We start from the raw sequence: 21,200 nt of genomic DNA on the forward strand, positions 1-21,200 counted from the left end.
TAAAAACCCAACAATTCCCTTATGAGCAAGCACTTGGCGACAGTGGAGAGGAAAAAACTCCCTTTAACGGAAGAAAAAAACCTCCAGCAGAACCGGGCTCAGTTTGGGCGGCCATCTGCCTCGACCGGTTGGGGTGAGTGGATAGAGCAGAGAGAAAAGAACAGCAACAATAAACAACAAATAGACACTGCAAGTTGGTGGGGCCAGTAACTGCACATCAGCGATAAACAGCTCCAGGACCAGGGACACCTGCAGAAGGTACAGAGAGAGAGAGAGAGAGAGAGAGGGAGGGAGAGAGCACAAACTAGGGGAGAGAGAGAGCACAAGGTTAGTAACATTCAATGGTGGAATATACATGAGGTCGGAGAGAAGGGGGAGGGGGGGGCGGGTAGGGTAGGGGAGCTCAGTGCACCAATGGTCCTCGGGCAGTCTAGGCCTATAGCAGCATAACTAACTAAGGGATGGTTCAGGGTTGCCTGAAGCCAGCCCTAACTATATGCTTTGTCAAAGAGGAAGGTTTTAAGTCTAGCCTTAAAAGTACAGAGAGTGTCTGCCTCCTGAACCCAGGCTGAGAGCTGGTTCCACAGGAGAGGAGCTTGATAGCTAAAGGCTCTGCCTCCCATTCTGCTTTTGAGAACTCTGGGAACCACAAGTAGGCCTGCACTCTGAGAGCGAAGTGGTCTATTGGGATAATATGGTACTATGAGGTCTTTAAGGTATGAAGGAGCTTGATTATGAAGGGATTTGTATGTGAGAAGAAGGATTTTAAATTCTATTCTATATTTTACAGGGAGCCAATGAAGAGAAGCCAATATAGGAGAAATATGATCTCTCTTGCTAGTTCCTGTCAGGACTCTGGCTGCGGCATTCTGGATTAATTGGAGGCTTTTTATTAAGATATTAGGACATCCAGATAGTAATGAGTTACAGTAATCTAGCCTTGAGGAAACAAACGCATGGACTAGTTTTTCTGCATCATTTTGAGACAGGGTGTTCCTAATTTTGGAAATGTTGCGCAGGTGAAAGAATGCAGTTCTAGAAATTTGTTTTATGTGTGAGTTAAAGGACATGTCCTGGTCAAAAATAACTCCAAGGTTTTTTACAGTAGTGCTGGAGGCCAGGGCTATGCCATCTAGAGTAGCTATAATTTTAGAAAAGTTATTTCTGAGATTTTTAGGCCCAAATATAATGACTTCTGTTTTCTCCGAGTTTAAAAGTAAAAAGTTACTGGTCATCCAAGCCTTTATGTCAGTTAGACAGGCTTGAAGTCTGGTTAACTGAGTGTCATCCGCATAGCAGTGGTAATTAATAGAGTGCTTCCTAATGATATATCCTAAAGGAAGCATGTACAGGGTGAACAGAATCGGTCCTAGCACAGAACCTTGTGGAACTCCATAACTAACTTTTGTTCGTGTGGAAGGTTCATCATGGACATGAACAAACTGGAATCTGTCCGATAAATAGGATTGGAACCACTTTAACGCTGTTCCTCTGATACCAATCACATGCTCCAGTCTCTGTAATAAGATGTTGTGGTCAATGGTGTCGAATGCTGCACTAAGGTCTAGGAGGACAAGTATCGAAACAAGTCCATTATCTGAGGCTAAGAGAAGATCGTTGGTAACTTTCAACAGTGCTGTTTCTGTACTATGATGTGCTCTAAATCCTGATTGGAAATCTTCAAATAGTTCATTCCTGTGTAAGTGGTCTGATAGCTGCTTAGCAACAGCTTTTTCTAGGATTTTAGAAATAAATGGCAGGTTGGATATTGGTCTATAATTAGCCAAGACACCTGGATCAAGACTAGGCTTTTTGAGTAAAGGTTTGATTACTGCAGTCTTAAAGGCCTGTGGTACGTAGCCTGATATTAGAGATAAATTTACCAAGTCCAATAAAGATGAGTTCATTAATGGCAGGGTGCCTTTAAGCAGTCTAGTCGGGATGGGGTCCAAGAGACACGTTGATGATTTCGATGAAGCAACTACTGATGTAAATTCAGAGAGATCTATAGGAGAGAAGCAGTCTAAACATAACTGAGGTCCTACAGATGATTCAAGAGCTACTGTAGTAAAAGATTCATTTATTGCAGGTATAGGAAGCATCTGCTGAATTTTATCTCTAATAGTTGTGATTTTATTTGTAAAGAAACTCATAAATTCATCACTGCTGAGAGCTAAGGGAACACTGGGCTCAACGGAGCTGTGACTTTTTGTCAGCCTGGCTACAGTGCTGAAAAGAAACCTGGGATTGTTCTTATTTTCCTCGATTAGTGATGAATAGTATGCAGTTCTGGCTTTACGGAGAGCTTTTTTATATGTTAGTAGACTGTTTTTCCAGGCTAGAAAAATTTCCTCTAAGTTTGTGGAACGCCACTTCCTTTCCAGCCTTCGTGATGCCTGCTTTAAGGTACGAACATGTAAATTATACCATGGGGCTAGTCTTCTCTGAATCACTAACTTCTTTTTCAGAGGGGCTACAGAATCAAGCGTTTCATGCAGTGAGGTTACAGCGCTGTCAACAACATGATCAATTTGGTAGGGAGTAGGATTAAGGCAGCTGCCCTCCATTATGTTTATACTTGGCATAGATGTAAATAAAGATGGAATCATTTTCTTAAATTTATTAACAGCGTTGTCAGATAAACATCTGCTGTAGTGGAATTTTCTTCCAGACGCTGCATGATCCATCATTTTAAATTCGAAAGTTATTAAAGAATGATCTGACAAAACAGGATTTGGGGGGAAAATTATTAGATGTTCAATTTCGATGCCATAGGTCAGAACAAGATCAAGGGTGTGATTAAAACAGTGGGTGGGTTTATTAACGTTTTGAATGAAACCAATTGAATCTAATATAGAATTAAATGCAATGCTGAGGCTGTTATTTTCAACATCTACATGAATGTTAAAATCTCCCACTATAATGACTTTATCTGATCTAAGCACTAAATCAGACAGGAAGTCAGGGAATTCAGTTAAAAACTCTGAGTAAGGAACAGGTGGACGGTACAAAATGACAAGTAGAACTGGTTTTTGTGTTTTCCAGTTTGTATGTGAGAGACTAAGAGTGAGGCTCTCAAATGAGTTATAACTGTTCTGAGGATGAAAGTTTAATAATAAGTTTGACTGGAAGATTGCAGCTACTCCTCCACCTCGACCTGTGCTTCGAGGAACATGATAATTTTTATGACTGAGGGGGGTTGATTCATTCAGACTGACATATTCATCCTGCTGTAACCAGGTTTCAGTAAGATAAAGTAGGTCAATTTGGTGATCAGTTATCAAATCATTTACTAACAGAGATTTAGAAGAAAGGGACCTAATATTTAATAATCCACATTTGACAGTTCTGTTTTTCTGTTCAATAAGAGGAGTGGTCTTAATTTTTACTAAGTTTTTATGAATAACTCCTCTTCTGTTAACTTCTGATTTGTTTGATTTATATGTTCGAGGGGCAGACACAGTCTCTATGTGGTTTGAAGGGGGCGGCGGCTCTAAGGAAACTGCAGAGAAGCGTTTTAGACTGAGTCTCTGCATCCCGGTCCCCACCCTGGATTGTCAGGCTTTAGGTCGGAAACTCGGCCAAATTCCTAGAGATGAGAGCTGCACCATTCAAAGTGGGATGGATGCCATCTCTCGCTATCAGACCGGGTTTTCCCCAGAAAGTGGCCCAATTGTCTATGAAGCCCACATCGTTTGCTGGACACCACCTAGACAGCCAGCGACGGAACGAAGACATGCGGCTAAACATGTCATCGCTGGTCAGATTGGGGAGGGGTCCAGAGAAAACTACGGAGTCCGACATTAATTTAGCAAAGTTACACACCGACTCAACATTAATTTTAGTGACCTCCGATTGGCGTAATCGGGTGTCATTGCTGCCGACGTGAATAACAATTTTCCCATATTTCCGATTAGCCTTAGCCAGCAGCTTCAGATTTGACTCGATGTCGCCCGCTCTGGCCCCAGGAATACATTTGACTATGGTCGCTGGTGTCTCTATTTTCACGTTCCTGACTATGGAATCGCCAATTATCAGAGTTGGTTTCTCAGCGGGTGTGTCGCTGAGCGGGGAAAATCTATTAGAAACGTGAACAGGCAGGTGATGAGCCGTGGGCTTCTGCTTAGGAGTATGTTTCCTTCGGACCGTCACCCAGGCTAATTCTCCGGGCTGCTCCGGAGCTGCCCTTGGACCGCTAACAGACCCTGAGCTCGGTGGCTCCACACCAGCTAACGGGGCTAGGCTAGCTGGCTTTTGTTCGAAGGTGCGGAGCCGCGCTTCCAAATCAGTGATCCTCGCCTCCAAGGCTAACAGAACCTTACACTTAATACAGGTATCATTATCGCTAAAGGAGGCAGAGGAATAACTAAACATGTGGCACACCGAGCAAGAAAGAGAGAGAGAGGGAGAGGCCATGTTAGCAAGCTAACTAGCTAGCTAAGCTAACCGGTAGGCCAACGAGCGCTAAGTCAGGAAATAGCAACAAACACCGGTCAAAACAGAAAGGTACCCGACCAGCACCGGAATGCAGCAGCCAGTGAACCGTTCAAAGTCTAGCCGGTTCCCAGGTGTGCCAAACCACAGCTAGTCTGCCGCCAGTCTGCAGACGAACCACACAACACACACAACACGACACGCCTGCAAGACAAAAGTGATTCGCTTACCCGGATGTTCAGCTACTCACCTCAGAACTCTAACTTTGAGTTAACGTCCACGAGAACTATAAAAAGCCATCATCAATAGAGCTCAGATACAACAATTTGCAATGGGGGGGGTCTACATTCTTCACACAATTTAAATCAGAAGTTTTTATAGGAAACAAAAAATATTATTTTGATTTTTCTTTTTCCATTGAATATTTCATGGATAAAAAAATGGAACAATTAATATTGTGCGTCCGCCATGAGCTGAAGAGGAAGTTAAAGCAGGCTAAGGAGGACTGCAAAAACAAAATAGAGGAAAATCTCCAGCACAACATCATCAGAGAGGTGTGGAGGAGAATTAACAACTTTGCTTGCTACAAAAAAAGAACAACCAGGCACCAGTGGGTAATGTGGACAGAGCCACTGAACTCAAGTTCTTCAACAGATTAGACACTGCCACAAAAGTTCCAGCCTGTCCAGCCATAACCCCTCATTCTTCCTCAGTGTCTCATGTCTTCATTTCCTCCTCCTTGCCCTCTACCTGTGTGCATTTCCACCACTGCAGCAATGTCCCCTGGGTGAGGCTGCAGTTACAAAGACTGTGCTGCAGGTAAGGCAGCTGGTCCAGATGGTGTATGTCCAAGGTTGCGTAAGGACTGTGCTTGCCCAACTGTGTGAGCCTCTACAGAGGATCTTCAATTCTACAATTGGGCAGGGTCCCGGCTCTGTGGAAAACATCTTGCATTATTCCAATACACAAAGTAAAGTGTCCAGTTGAACTAAATGATTACAGGCCGATGGCTCTCACTTCCGCCTACTAAGACTCGATGTTAAACATGCAATAGATCCCCGGCAGTTTGCTTACAAAGAACACACTGGTGTGGATGGTGTGGTCCTCTACATGCTTCACCGTGTATTGTCACATCTGGGAGAACCTGCCAGTTATGTGAGGATTATGTTTGTAGAGATGGGAAAACTGTAAGCATTGGTGTAAGAAAAGCCTAAAGGAGTTTAAAGAGTTAAAATTATTTGTGACTGATAAAAACAGGCACCGCACCCCACAATTTTAGTTTATATAATTATGGGCTTAATTGCACATTATACTCATTATGGCTCTTAAGGGCTGAGCGCTATTCCATCACAGATTCCTAGAGGGCACCTATCGCTGTGAGTGGTTTAGGGTAATTGGAGCTCATATAGAGGAATAAATCCCCATTGAACAGCAGTTCAACGTGTGTGTGCTTCCTCTACTCTTTATCACAGGTTAGTAAATGGCTTAAATCGAATGTACATCACAAACAGTTTAAGTTGTTAATAAAGACATAGATGAGCATCAAAATGAGTGTAACAGGTTTTATGAGGTTTTTGTGGTAAAAGAGAATTCTATGTGTAAGCTTCTTTAACACATTGGTACAACGTAATGGAGCTACAGAAGAAAGTGATTGAAGGGCAGAGGACAGACTGTATGATGGTGGTGTAGACCAGCAGCTCCAGTGGCAGGTTAAACTTCCTGAGCTGCCGCAGGAAGTACTGTCTGTGTTGGGCCTTCTTCTGAATGTGGTGTAGATATGGGAGGTGCACAATATGTGGAAATTGTGGATCAAAGAAACCTGAAGGCTTTCACAGTAGACACTGTGGTGCTGAGGATGGTGAGAGGGGGGCTTTTCCTGAAGTCCACTATCATCTCCACAGTCTTGAGCGGGTTCAACTCCAGATGGTTCTGACTGCACTAGTGGACCAGCTGTTTTACTTCCCACATGTATGCAGACTCATCATTGTCCTGGATCAGACCAGTGACTGCGGTGTGATCTGCATACTTTAGGGGGCTTCACAAAGGGGTCTCCTGAGATGCAGTCGTTAGTGTAGTGGGAGAAGAGCATTGGGGAGAGAGCACATCCCTCGGGGGCACCAGTGCTGATGTTTTGGGTCTTCGATGTGATGCTCCCCAGCCTCACCTGCTTGCTACTGTCAGTCAGGAAGCTGGTGATCCACTGACAGGTGGAGGTGGGCACTGTGAGCTGGGTGAGCTTCTGGTGGTGGATTTCAGGCTTGAAATCCACAATCCTCGCGTACATCCCTGAGGAGTCGAGGTGATGCAGGATATAGTGCAGTCCCGTGTTGACAGCATCATCTACCGACTTGTTTGCCAGGTAGCCGAACTGCAGGGGTGTGTGAAGTCCCTCAGGTGGCTCAACACCAGTCTTACAAAGGATTTTATGATCACAGGTGTCAGGGCGATAGGCCTATAGTCATTTAATTCTGATTGCAAGGTGGGGACTGGAATGATTGTAGTTCGTTTGAAGCAAGAGGGCACTTCCCACAGCTCCAGAGATCGGTTGAAGATCCGTTTGAAGATGGGTGCCAGCTTGTCAGCACAGACTCTCAGGCAGGCGGGGGACACACCGTCAGGGTCTGGGTTTTGGTTCTCATATCGGACGCAGTCGGGCGTCACGCATGTGACTCTTCCAGTGCCATCACTCCCTGCCCACTTGGTGGCCTGCAGTCTGTTAACGTCACGTTTTAGTATCAACTTAGCTTGCTTGGAACCTCGGCCGAGCAAAAAAAAAAAAGTACCTGCTACCAGATACTATCCCTTAATGGAAAACCAAAAAGACCAAAAGACCAGTCGAGTCAAGTCAAACCGAGTAGTGCTAGTGGAAAAGCCCCAATACATCCTCTTCACAGATCTTCTAGTGCAGGTAGGGGGTCTGGGTGGAGGGGGGTGGGGATTTCAGGCAGTCCATTCACGTGGGTGAGAGGTGTGAACCTATATTTCAAATCTGCAATAGAAGCTGTTCAGGTCATCTGCTAGTCTAAGGTTTTCCTCAGGGTGACAGGATGGTCTCCTGTAATTGCTGATGTGCTGTAGATGTCTCCAAACTGACGCAGAGTCTCTAGCTGAGAAGGCATACTTGAACAGGGCCCTGCCCCCACTTCTGTAGGCCTGTTCTATGGCCTGGTGCAGTTTCCTGAGGTTGGGTGTGAACCATGGTTTATTGTTGCTGTATGCACACATGCTCTCACAGAAATTGATTTAAGATGTCAGTGTCAGTGAGTTCTTTGAGATCGGTCGCTGCAGCTTCAAAACCCTCAAATCAGTGCAATCAAAGCAGGCCTCTAACTCCTGCTTAGAGATTTTAACTTCTGCTTGTAGGTTGGGATGAGGTGAAGCAGAGAGTGATCACAGAGACCTAAAGCAGCATGGGGGAGCGGAGCGATAAGCGTCCTTTAAAACTGTGTAACAGTGCAGTTTATCATGAGGGTCTCCAAGTGAGGACTGCATGATTGTTTCAATACTGTGACATCTGTACACCAACCTTCATTAACGTAGAAGCACATTTCACCTTCCTTCGTTTTCTCTGAGTGCTCAGTGCACGGGTCGTCTGGAATCCTGGCAGCCGTAGTGTGCTGTCTGCTGTCCGATAGGTGTTCACTGAGCCAGATTTCAGTGAAACAGAGATTGGCGAATCTGCCAAAGTCTGTGTTTTTGGTGTTGAGAAGCAACAGCTCGTTCATCCTGTCTGCCAGACAGTGGACATTCACCAGGTGTATAGACGGGAGTGGAGTGTACAACTTTCGCTCTTTGAATTTGATGAGTGCTCCTGTGTGCTTCCCTCAGTCTCCTGCGAACTGCATGAAGAGCAGCTGCGCTTCTGACCAAAATCGCTGTTAAAGGCTCACTGGGTCAATGAAAACCAGGGGAAAAGTATTCAGCTAAGACTGTCTGATGCTCAGAAGTTTCTCTCTGGTATAGGTGATTAGAGAGGTGCAGCAGAAAAAAGGAAAAACATACACTGTACTAGAGAGTGAAGGACTGTGGCTGCCCTCAGCAGCGCCATCTTGCTTATGTAATGTTTATAATGTCTGGATGGATTTATGGATTTTTAATATCACAAACAGTCTTCACATCCCTTGAAGGCAGATCAATCAGTTAGTACATGTGTAATACTATCAGTCTTTAATCTGAGTGGGAGTTCTCTGATTCAGTGAAGAGTTTATTGTGTGATATAAAGATAAATGATGACAGTATGTATTTTAAAGATTTACAAAGAAGGGAAAACGGGGGCAATTGGATGAATTAATGAATTAAAATGTTAAAATTGGTGGTATAAACAGTAGGTGATTTTAAAGTGATGGATAAAGGAATTTTGAAATCAATTTCTGTTTGGATTTGTGTGTGAGGTCGAAACAGCAGTTTAGGAGAAAGGTAAGCTAACTGGTACCTAAGGAGACCAGCTGAGATGCTAAGACCAACTGCCTTCTGGCCATCGAGTTGCCAGGAGTTGCGTCGGCATTCATCAGAAGTCTTTTGGCTGCAGGCCTAGGGTGTCCATTTCTTGCCGAGTTGCTCTCTTTGTCTGGTCGCTGACCGTTGGTTCTGCTGGATTATTCCGTGGAGCACAGCTGATGTTGCCGTTGAGTCATACTCAAATTCTGGGGTTGAGCTTTCTAGACTTTTGTTTTCTGCTGCTTTGGGCGGCAAATTCTTCTTATTGTTCAGTCATCATGGTGCAAAGTCACTGGTCTGAGCACTGTGTGATGTCATTTATCCTCAGAGCGGTGTCAACCTGATTTTTAAGACTAATAAATCAGTGTTTCCTAAAAGGGAAATAATATTTTCACTTTTTCCGCCAAGAACGTTTCAAACGCATACATTTTTAGTTCACTTGATTGTGTTTTCATGACACGCATAAAAAGTCACACTGGTACGTGAATTAGCCACAAGCATGAGTACCAGATAAACAATAATACAGCTTATACCTAACAACCGTAGTCTGGCAGTGATGCTTTCAATAGGTTGCCTTACATATGTTACATATTTAGCAATAGAAGCAGAATTACAACAGGACCAATCAATGTAACACCAAATATGTATGTCTGAATATAAATAAATATGTAAATATGTCAGTCTGAATGAATCAACCCCCCTCAGTCATAAAAATTATCATGTTCCTCAAAGCACAGGTCGAGGTGGAGGAGTAGCTACAATCTTCCACTCAAACTTATTATTAAACTTTCATCCTCAGAACAATTTTAACTCATTTGAGAGCCTCACTCTTAGTCTCTCACATCCAAACTGGAAAACACAAAAACCAGTTCTACTTGTCACTGTGTACCGTCCACCTGTCCCTTACTCAGAGTTTTTAAGTGAATTCCCTGACTTCCTGTCTGATTTAGTGCTTAGATCAGATAAAGTTATTATAGTGGGAGATTTTAACATTCATGTAGATGTTGAAAATAACGGCCTCAGCATTGCATTTAATTCTATATTAGATTCAATTGGTTTCATTCAAAATGTTAATAAACCCACCCACTGTTTCAATCACACCCTTGATCTTGTTCTGACCTATGGCATCGAAATTGAACATCTAATAGTTTTTCCCCCAAATCCTGTTTTGTCAGATCATTCTTTAATAACTTTTGAATTTAAAATGATGGATCATGCAGCGTTTGGAAGAAAATTCCACTACAGCAGATGTTTATCCAACAACGCTGTTAATAAATTTAAGAAAATGATTCCATCTTTATTTACATCTATGCCAAGTATAAACAGTGGAGGGCAGCTGCTTCAATCCCACTCCCTACCAAATTGATCATGTTGTTGACAGCGCTGTAACCTCACTGCGTGAAATGCTTGATTCTGTAGCCCCTCTGAAAAAGAAGTTAGTGAATCAGAGAAGACTAGCCCCATGGTATAATTTACATATTCGTACCTTAAAGCAGGCATCACGAAGGCTGGAAAGGAAGTGGCGTTCCACAAACTTAGAGGAAATTTTTCTAGCCCTGAAAAACAGTCTACTAACATATAAAAAAGCTCTCCGTAAAGCCAGAACTGCATACTATTCATCACTAATAGAGGAAAATAAGAACAATCCCAGGTTTCTTTTCAGCACTGTAGCCAGGCTGACAAAAAGTCACAACTCTGTTGAGCCCAGTGTTCCCTTAGCTCTCAGCAGTGATGAATTTATGAGTTTCTTTACAAATAAAATCACAACTATTAGAGATAAAATTCAGCAGATGCTTCCTATACCTGCAATAAATGAATCTTCTACTACAGTAGCTCTTGAATCATCTGTAGGACCTCATTTATGTTTAGACTGCTTCTCTCCCATAGATGTCTCTGAATTTACATCAGTAGTTGTTTCATCGAAATTATCAACGTGTCTCTTAGACCCCATCCCGACTAGACTGCTTAAAGGCACCCTGCCATTAATGAACTCATCTTTATTGGACTTGGTAAATTTATCTCTAGTATCAGGCTACGTACCACAGGCCTTTAAGACTGCAGTAATCAAACCTTTACTCAAAAAGCCTAGTCTTGATCCAGGAGTCTTGGCTAATTATAGACCAATATCCAACCTGCCATTTATTTCTAAAATCCTAGAAAAAGCTGTTGCTAAGCAGCTATCAGACCACTTACACAGGAATGAACTATTTGAAGATTTTCAATCAGGATTTAGAGCACATCATAGTACAGAAACAGCACTGTTGAAAGTTACCAACGATCTTCTCTTAGCCTCAGATAATGGACTTGTTTCAATACTTGTCCTCCTAGACCTTAGTGCAGCATTCGACACCATTGACCACAACATCTTATTACAGAGACTGGAGCATGTGATTGGTATTAGAGGAACAGCGTTAAAGTGGTTCCAATCCTATTTATCAGACAGATTCCAGTTTGTTCATGTCCATGATGAACCTTCCACACGAACAAAAGTTAGTTATGGAGTTCCACAAGGCTCCGTGCTAGGACCGATTCTGTTCACCCTGTACATGCTTCCTTTAGGATATGTCATTAGGAAGCACTCTATTAATTACCACTGCTATGCAGATGACACTCAGTTATATCTATCTATTAAACCTGTTAACACAAACCAGTTAACCAGACTTCAAGCCTGTCTAACTGACATAAAAGCCTGGATGACCAGTAACTTTTTACTTTTAAACTCGGAGAAAACACAAGTCATTATATTTGGGCCAAAAAATCTCAGAAATAACTTTTCTCAAATTACAGCTACTCTAGATGGCATAACCCTGGCCTCTAGCACTACTGTAAAAAACCTTGGAGTTATTTTTGACCAGGACATGTCCTTTAACTCACACATAAAACAAATCTCTAGAACTGCATTCTTTCACCTGCGCAACATTTCCAAAATTAGGAACATCCTGTCTCAAAATGATGCAGAAAAACTAGTCCATGCATTTGTTACCTCAAGGCTAGATTACTGTAACTCATTACTATCTGGATGTCCCAATATCTCCGTAAAAAGCCTCCCGTTAATCCAGAATGCCGCAGCCAGAGTCCTGACAGGAACTAGCAAGAGAGATCATATTTCTCCTATATTGGCTTCTCTTCATTGGCTCCCTGTAAAATATAGAATAGAATTTAAAATCCTTCTTCTCACATACAAATCCCTTCATAATCAAGCTCCTTCATACCTTAAAGACCTCATAGTACCATATTATCCCAATAGACCACTTCGCTCTCAGAGTGCAGGTCTACTTGTGGTTCCCAGAGTTTCCAAAAGCAGAATGGGAGGCAGAGCCTTTAGTTATCAAGCTCCTCTCCTATGGAACCAGCTCTATAGGCCTAGACCCCCCCCCCCCTTCCCTTCCCTTCCCCTCCCCTCTCTTCTCTCCTCCCACCTCATGTATATTCCACCATTGAATGTCACTAACCCACTAACCTTGTGCTCTCTCTCTCCCCTAGTTTGTGCTCTCTCCCTCTCTCTCTGTTCTCTCTGTACCTTCTGCAGGTGTCCCTTGTCCTGGAGCTGTATATCGCTGATGTGCAGTTACTGGTCCCACCAACCTGCAGTGTCTATTTGTTGTTTATTGTTGCTGTTCTTTTCTCTCTGCTCTATCCACTCACCCCAACCGGTCGAGGCAGATGGCCGCCCAAACTGAGCCCGGTTCTGCTGGAGGTTTTTTCTTCCGTTAAAGGGAGTTTTTCCTCTCCACTGTTGCCAAGTGCTTGCTCATAAGGGAATTGTTGGGTTTTTAGTTTTAGTTTTTGTAAAGTGCCTTGAGATGATTTGTATTGTGATTTGGCGCTATACAAATAAAATTGAATTGAATTGAAATAATTTTTTAGCTTGTGTCTGGAAAGAGTCCAGGAAAGGGTTCTCTTAGTTACAGTAGATGTATTAACTCTGCAGAGTCTGTTCATGATCAAAGATAGTCTAAAATGCAGTGTCTGTTTGAGATGGCAGTGTCATCTCTTGCTGTTGTATCCACAGGTCATTTTTCCATGGGTTATCCATTTCAGAACAATAAATACCACAGCAGTAAATCTCAGGTGGCCCTTTGATTTAATCAGTCTTGGAATGTAAAAATATACTTGAGGAGATCATTTGATAATAACCCTGCCTTGGGTGCACTGCACACACACAACAATGCCCAGTGGAGATGTCTGGGTATAGCTGCCATGCAACACGTACAGTGGGTACGGAAAGTATTCAGACCCCTTTAAATTTTTCACTCTTTGTGTCATTGCAGCCATTTGCCAAAATCAAAAAAGTTCATTTTATTTCTCATTAATGTACACTCAGCACCCCATCTTGACAGAAAAAACCAGAAATGTAGAAATTTTTGCAAATTTATTAAAAAAGAAAAACTGAAATATCACATGGTCATAAGTATTCAGACCCTTTGCAGTGACAATCATATTTAACTCACACTCTGTCCATTTCTACTGATCCTCCTTGAGATGGTTCTGCTCCTTCATTGGAGTCCAGCTGTGTTTAATTAAACTGATTGGACTTGATTAGGAAAGGCACACACCTGTCTATATAAGACCTTACAGCTCACAGTGCATGTCAGAGCAAATGAGAATCATGAGGTCGAAGGAACCGCCCAAGGAGCTCAGAGACAGAATTGTGGCAAGGCACAGATCTGGCCAAGGTTACAAAAGAATTTCTGCAGCACTCAAGGTTCCTCAGAGCACAGTGGCCTCCATAATCCTCAAATGGAATAAAGTTTGGGACGACCAGAACTCTTCCTAGACCTGGCCGTCCAGTCAAACTGAGCAATCGTGGGAGAAGAGTCTTAGTGATAGAGGTAGAGAAGAACCCAAAGATCACTGTGGTTGAGCTCCAGAGATGCAGTAGGGAGATGGGAGAAAGTTCCACAAAGTCAACTATCACTGCAGCCCTCCACCAGTCGGGGCTTTATGGCAGAGTGGCCCGACGGAAGCCTTTCCTCAGTGCAAGACACATGAAAGCCCGCATAGAGTTTGCCAAAAAACACATGAAGGACTCCCAGACTATGAGAAATAAGATTCTCTGGTCTGATGAGACCAAGACTGAACTTTTTGGCGTTAATTCTAAGCGGTATGTGTGGAGAAAACCAGGCACTGCTCATCACCTGCCCAATACAATCCCTACAGTGAAACATGGTGGTGGGAGCATCATGTTGTGGGGGTGTTTTTCAGCTGCAGGGACAGGACAACTGGTTGCAATTGAAGGAAAGATGAATGCGGCCAAGTACAGAGATATCCTGGAAGAAAACCTCTTCCCGAGTGCTCAGGACCTCAGACTTGGCCAAAGGTTCACCTTTCAACAGGACAATGACCCTAAGCACACAGCTAAAATAACAAAGGAGTGGCTTCAGAACAACTCTGTGACCGTTCTTGACTGGCCCAGCCAGAGTCCTGACCTAAACGGCAGAATGGCAGAGGATCCCCAAATCCAGGTGTGAGACACTTGTTGCATCATTCCCAAGAAGACTCATGGCTGTACTAGCTCAAAAGGGTGCTTCTACTCAATACTGAGCACAGGGTCTGAATCCTTATGACCATGTGATATTTCAGTTTTTCTTTTTTAATAAATTTTCAAAAATTTCTACATTTCTGGTTTTTTCTGTCAAGATGGGGTGTTGAGTGTACATTAATGAGAAATAAAATGAACTTTTTTGATTTTGGCAAATGGCTGCAATGACACAAAGAGTGAAAAATGTAAAGGGGTCTGAATACTTTCCGTACCCACTGTATATCCTTTTTCCTACTTATTTCTCCTCTGTCCTTCACCCTCCCACATTTTGTTTTTTCTTCCCCTTTTTCAGGAACACAAGGAGAGCAGCAGAGGTGTGGATGGATGAGTTTAAAAACTTCTACTATGCTGCTGTCCCTTCTGCAAGAAATGTCCCCTATGGAAAGTAAGCACTGTTAAGTGTAACCTTAGGTTCAACAAAATAATGTGGCTAAATAAAAAAGTTGCATGGGTAAACTAACTGGTCTGACCCCTTAGCATGTCAGCTGTCAAAGAAATCAGTAACCCTTTTTACTGAAGTGACATAAGGCCATTAATGTGGCATTAAACAGGGCAAAACCTCAAACTCTAACCCTGATCTAAACCGATCAAAGCAGTGTCAGACAGCAGTAGATTTAACCATGTGGATCAGTCCAACACTTACATTACAATGAAACAGGTCAATAGCTATTGGATGGCTTGTGGCATTTCGTACCCATCAGTTTAATCTGCTTGTTTTGTACTAGTTAGCATTTATTAGCATACTAAAAAGCTAAATTGGTGAGCATGGTAAACATTATACATACAGTACTTAACATGTTAGCAATGCATTGTTATTATGTTTGCATGCAGCTGTACTTGATAGTTCAGAGGTTGTACTTGAACTACACCATTAGGAAGAGGAAAGCTATTTTACACTGGCTAAATTACACTGGATAACTCTGCTTATTAATGTAATATAATTGCATTATTGTCCTTTTACTTTCTGTGATTTCTGTTACTGTTTTCACTTTATCTGCATACCAGATTACACCAACTTCACATAACAGTGTAAAATTCTTTTCACATTAATACAGTATATCTAGACATTCCTATTTTTCCCAAAAGATGCGGCCTCAGACAGGTCCTTTTACAGAATAAATGAACAGAGCTGTAATAATTCAATCAAACTACAGAAACATATTGGTATCAAAAGTGATCAACACTTTAATCCACTCGGTCTGTCTTAGTATCCAGAGTCGTTTGGAAATGAAGAAGAGATTAGGCTGTAAGTCATTCAAATGGTACCTGGAGAATGTCTACCCTGAACTGAGGTGAGAAAATTTTTTGTAATATGATTGAATAAATTCTATGCTATGATAAATAATGTTATAGACATTAACTACATTTAGGAACTTGTGTGATCTCCTTTGTGTTGGGCTCTAATGTTTTTCACTTAGACTCTCAGACTATAGTGACACTAACTAATAGCCATTATTCCTGTATTATGATTCAAACACATTATTACTTTTTGGCAGGTTTGGGATTTGTCACATCAATGACATTAATAATGTATAAATTCAAGAGATAAATTGACATAGAAACATAAAAAAATTATATAATTATGGTGATCAAGAGGTTGTAGTACAGTCTTACGTTTCCCTTTACACTTTTATAGAGCTATATATGGTTTAACAATGCTTTGTTTGTTTTAGGGTCCCAGATCACCAGGATATAGCGTTTGGAGCCTTGCAGCAGGGGGGAAACTGTCTGGACACTCTGGGACATTTTGCTGATGGAGTGGTGGGCGTCTATGAATGCCACAACGCTGGGGGAAACCAGGTAGCATTATCGCGATGACACATGCTGGTCAGCTTGTCAAATCTTGTCTCTAGAAACATCTGTGTGGTAGGTTGTGTCACTTGTGGTGACGGCACTGGTATTACGTTAAAGGGTTCATCTATTTTAGGTGTGACCTTTTTTTTTTTATCAACATTGTAGTAACTTAAATGTATTAGGGCTGTCAAAATTACCGCGTTAATAACGCGTTAAGGCAAACTCATTTTAACGGCACTAATTTTATTAATGCGCGATTAACGGAGCGCGCATTTGCCGTGGCCTTGCCCGTAGTAGGCGAAATCGAAAATGCAGCCATTGACAGTAAAGAGTGTAGCAGCAAACAGGAATTGAGAAAGAAAAGGGTATTCTGAACGTTAAATTCATTTACAAAACGATGTCTGCAGATATTTAGCAACACCTTAGCAACGCATCCATACCTTGTCAAAGATTGCTTTCACTGTCAGGGGCATGTTCGGAAAAAACGAGACGCCCTCACATCTGAAAATGTAAACAAGCTTGTCTGTTTGAGCAACTGGGTCAGTGCAAAGAAAGAGAAATAATGGGAACTTGCTATGCTCTTTTTCCATGTGTTTAATAGGCATGAACAAGTTCTTTGAAAAACATATCAACCGCCATTGAAACATGTCTTATGTTCTTTATGCTGTATGTTTAGGGAGGTTTCACTAATAATAAACATACATTTGCATTCCCATGTTGATTAGAGTATTAAAAACTTGAAAAGTATTAATTTAAGGTACATTTAGAACAGATAAAAATGTTTGATTAAGTTGCGATGAATTACGAGTTAACTATATGAAAATCGATTGACAGCCCTAAAATGTATTCAAACAATCGTCAAGTAAATTTGAATAGAAATCTGGTGTTGTACCAACCTGCAGTAAGCACTGAATATGACATTGTCAGCATATGCACTGAAGTCTCAAATTACATACAGAATATTTGTACATATTTGTGCCTGCCTGTGTGTGTGTGCATGCATGTGTGTGCATGTGCGCGCATCTGTGGCTATAAGCCTGTACCAGTTTGTGTCTGCAATTTGTCAGAAGGTTTATTCTGGAGATAAAATGATAGCTGATGTTTTTTAAAAACAGCACATCTTACATTTTTAGACCATTGGCTTCACGGATCTGTTTTAGCCCAGTCATTTTGCACAACATGCAACATACAAAGTTTTTCATTTTTAAAACCATTTCATGGTTGGCTTGAAATTAGCTGCAGCTTTGACTAACAAAGACAAACACACATGCAAGGTGTAATGATAGGATTTTTTTAATCATGTCCATCAGCCCCACCACTATTATCAGATGTTACTGCTGTTTGTTAGATCAGAGCAGCACAAACTGTACTAGAACAATAATGTTCCCTTTTATTTGTTTATGTGAAAAAGGAGAATGGTCTTGCGCTTAATGTAAGACCCACTTGATCCACTAATCTGATTCAAACATATTTAGACTGGTATTTGAGAGGCCCAAGCTAAGACCAGTTCTTTGTTCGTTGGAATTGAGAGTGGGCTTTTTTGTTCAAAAAAAAAAAAAAAATCTCCATTCTTTGAATGTAAAGTAGACAAACAAAAATTCAGATGCACATTTTTCTTGGCTGTTGTCGTTTATTTACAAAAGCATTGTGTAGAACATTCTAGTATATGAGCATGCTAATTTTGAATGTATTCATACTATTAGTTTTGCTTGTATATATTTTTTTGAAGGAATGGGCCCTGACCAAGGATAAATCAGTTAAACACATGGATTTGTGTCTGACTGTGGTGGACAGAACAGCTGGCTCCCTCATCAGACTACAAGGCTGTCGAGAAAATGACAGCAGACAGGTAATGACTGAGTCTGGTTAGCACCTTCACTCTTGTCTGTAGATAGCGATAGGACACTCCTGTAGTAAAGACATTTGTAACTTTTCTGCTCTGCACCTGTTTTGTATGAGTTGTTATATTGTCATTGCCTCCTTGCCAGAAATGGGAGCAGATTGAATCCAACTCAAAGCTTCGTCATGTGGGCAGTAACCTCTGTCTAGACAGCCGCAGTGCCAGGATGGGTGGACTCACCGTGGAGGTGTGCAGCCCCAGCCTCAATCAACAGTGGAAGTTCACCCTCAATTTACAGTCATAGGGGGTGCTGTAGATCCCTGGAAGAGTTGGATATTGGATAGAGACAACAACAGGCTTTGAGACATGGATAAGATCCTCCTCCTCCTCGGAGGGGCAGCCAGTCATGTCTGCACCTCTCTCCCCCACCACACCCCTGTAAAAAAACAACAAAAAAAACAAAAACAAACTATGAGCCACGCCCACTGGGGGAGGTGCTTGTAGATCATAATGGGGTAATCAGGAATATGACTGGTTTGGATGGATGGATGGATGGTGACAGTGAGGATTACAACAAAGATGAAGAAGCAATGAAGAGGATCTTCCTTCAAACTACATACCTCAGTGTATTTTTCATTGATGGTTCCAGAGGAAAATGAAAACTGGATTCTGTTCTTTAACTCTCTTCAGTGCTGATGAAATAGAGCTCTGAATTTTTACTTTGTAATTATTTTATTTTATTCATATTTTTTATTTTTTACTGTTAACTCTTTGTGAGGTTTGCAGGAGCCTTTTATTTTGTTCTTGTAAGAATCTGATGTTTGATGAGGCTCCTCTACAGCGCTCTCTCCCTCTCCCTCTCCCTCTCCTTCTCCCTCTCTTTCTCTGTCTCGGTTGGTTTTCCACAGCAAACTGGAGCCTGGAATGGCAGATAGAGGCTTCAGGTTGTGGTGAGTAGGTGTGGTGAGGTTAGGGTCTGGCTTTTGGTGGTGTGATGGGAGGAAATGGACTCTATTCTTTGAACTTTTCCTCCTTTTACTCATAGTGGTTTATAGGATCACCAGAGAAAAGTTGTGTGTACTGTACTGATTGTGTTTTGCATAAGGGAAAGGGTTCTACAATGGTTTGGATGGAGGTGCAGTTCCTGATGTGTCTTGACACCCAGCTTGTGGATTTACTTCTTGTCTTCAGACTGTGGCACTGGCTGCTACAGCATCTTCACTTCTACACCATTATGTCTCTAAAGAAAATACACAGAAAAAAAAAACATTACGTGTCTTTTTGTTTACTTTTGTCAAAAACGGAACCAAATTACGCTGCTTTCTAACTGCTCCATCTGCAGTGGTTATACATTTAATTTTTCCTGCACCGATAATTTCCTTTACATTCGTCTGTGTTGCCATTAGAGGGTTACTGTCTAATAATCAAGCTTCTTTAGAATTAACAGATTTCATCTTTAAAGTGATTACAGCAAGGTTTAAAATGTGACCAAGAGGAGGTGTTTTACACATTAGCTGACAACAATGACAAGACAAGATTGTTTATCCACTTTGAACACAGGAAAATACCCAGTGCCCATAAACTTATAAACAGACTTTTTGTTGACCAAGACTTTACTTATTCTAGTTTGTGAACAGATGCCATGCAGAGGTAATAGTTTCAGACATTCTGACTGTAGTCACAATGTATGAAATGTGCATGTGCATCTTAAAAGCTCCTTCTAGGTGCATTTATTAGTAACAAATTGTTACAGTTACACTCAGTAGTGTTTTAACATATTAACACATTTTTTCATTAAATAAACCATCTGTTCAGAAACTACAATAAACAAGGTTTTACTGTTTGTCCTCACTCTGTTTCTGCTGAAGGTGAGCAGATTTTTCTAATTGCACAAGCAGAACTGCTCATCTTGAAATAAGTACAGATTTTCATTCACAAGCTCAAACACAGTGCTTTTCAGTGTATTGATACTTTGGTGTCACCAAACAGCAGTGCCCTGTTACTTTATAGTTTGGCTATAACCATTTCCATTACATGTATCCATTTGCAAGTTCAATAATCTCTGCTATGAACCTCTGTAGTGTTAGTTGTCAATGAGTAATCATAGTGGATTGTGGAGTTTGGTTTTAATTACATGTAAACCAAACCAAAAGCATTTGGAGCAACATCACATGGCACCTTGAAGTGATAATATGCAAAATATAGTGAAATAGTCAATAAATTCCAATATATTAATAAGAATATTCATCATCATCATCATCAATGTTAAATATCTTTTTATGTTCCTCAGTATTTTTCTCCATTCCTCACATCTTTACTTATAAATATTCCATAGATTTTTCTTGGTTTGTTTTTGTTTTGAGTTTCCAAAAGTAGCACAGCTGGTCATGTTTGCTGTGCTGTATGGTACTACATTTGATACCACATCTTGTTTTCTGTGATTTTCTTCCTTGTTACGTATGTTTGCCTTGTCTTATACACTATGTTCATCCATCTGTAAGCAGAGTGAGTGGAGCTGAGTAGGTCAGCTGAAACTGCGTCTGGGTGAAAAGCCTATCCTATAACTTGTGCTGCATTGAACAGAACCCATGGCTGAGCCTTTTCCAAAGGGATGTCCAGATATGAAAAAAAGCTTTGTGTTTTGATGATGAACATATTCAAGGGCCCAAATCAGATCTAGGGCTTTAATTAGATTTTACACTAATCAGGACTTACTTGTGAGTTTTGTATGCATTTGTCTTTTTTGTTGTCATTGTGTTTCGAAACTGCAAAATTAAGTCAAACATTTTCTGTTTTGTCTTAATACAGAAGTAGAATGTTCTCCTCAGTTGTACATCCAAACAGTCTGCAATCAAACCAAAGGCGTTAAAACAACAAGAAGGCTTACATCAGTAAAGCAAGTGTATAAAGGTGGCAGCCATATAATTTCCTCCTTGCCCACTCCATGCTGCAGTACACATGTTCCCAGTTCTAAGTGGCTAGAGTTGATGTACAATTTTTAAAATTAAAATAAGTGAATATTTACAGATGTTGCAGGAATGGGACAATCCTTTCTTCCATGGAGTATTACAGAGCCTGTAAACATCAACATTATTCATGTGGCAGATGTGACAGCTTGGGTGCTCTGGGTTAAATAGGATGTAGTTTTTTCAA

General features: G+C 41.4%; 1 protein-coding gene across 1 annotated transcript in view; it reads left to right on the forward strand.

Annotated features, from left to right (window-relative positions):
• The window catches only part of galnt2 (UDP-N-acetyl-alpha-D-galactosamine:polypeptide N-acetylgalactosaminyltransferase 2), a 64,807-nt gene extending 43,607 nt beyond the window's left edge, over positions 1–21,200 (forward strand). The window contains exons 12-16 of the mRNA XM_026293506.2: positions 14,706–14,798; positions 15,622–15,705; positions 16,087–16,213; positions 17,937–18,056; positions 18,196–21,200. Coding sequence (XP_026149291.1) covers positions 14,706–14,798; positions 15,622–15,705; positions 16,087–16,213; positions 17,937–18,056; positions 18,196–18,351 — 580 coding nt within the window. The 3' untranslated portion in view covers positions 18,352–21,200. The remainder of the gene's footprint in view (positions 1–14,705; positions 14,799–15,621; positions 15,706–16,086; positions 16,214–17,936; positions 18,057–18,195) is intronic.

The sequence above is a fragment of the Mastacembelus armatus genome, chromosome 3, assembly GCF_900324485.2.
Source record: "Mastacembelus armatus chromosome 3, fMasArm1.2, whole genome shotgun sequence".
Lineage (NCBI taxonomy): Eukaryota > Metazoa > Chordata > Actinopteri > Synbranchiformes > Mastacembelidae > Mastacembelus > Mastacembelus armatus.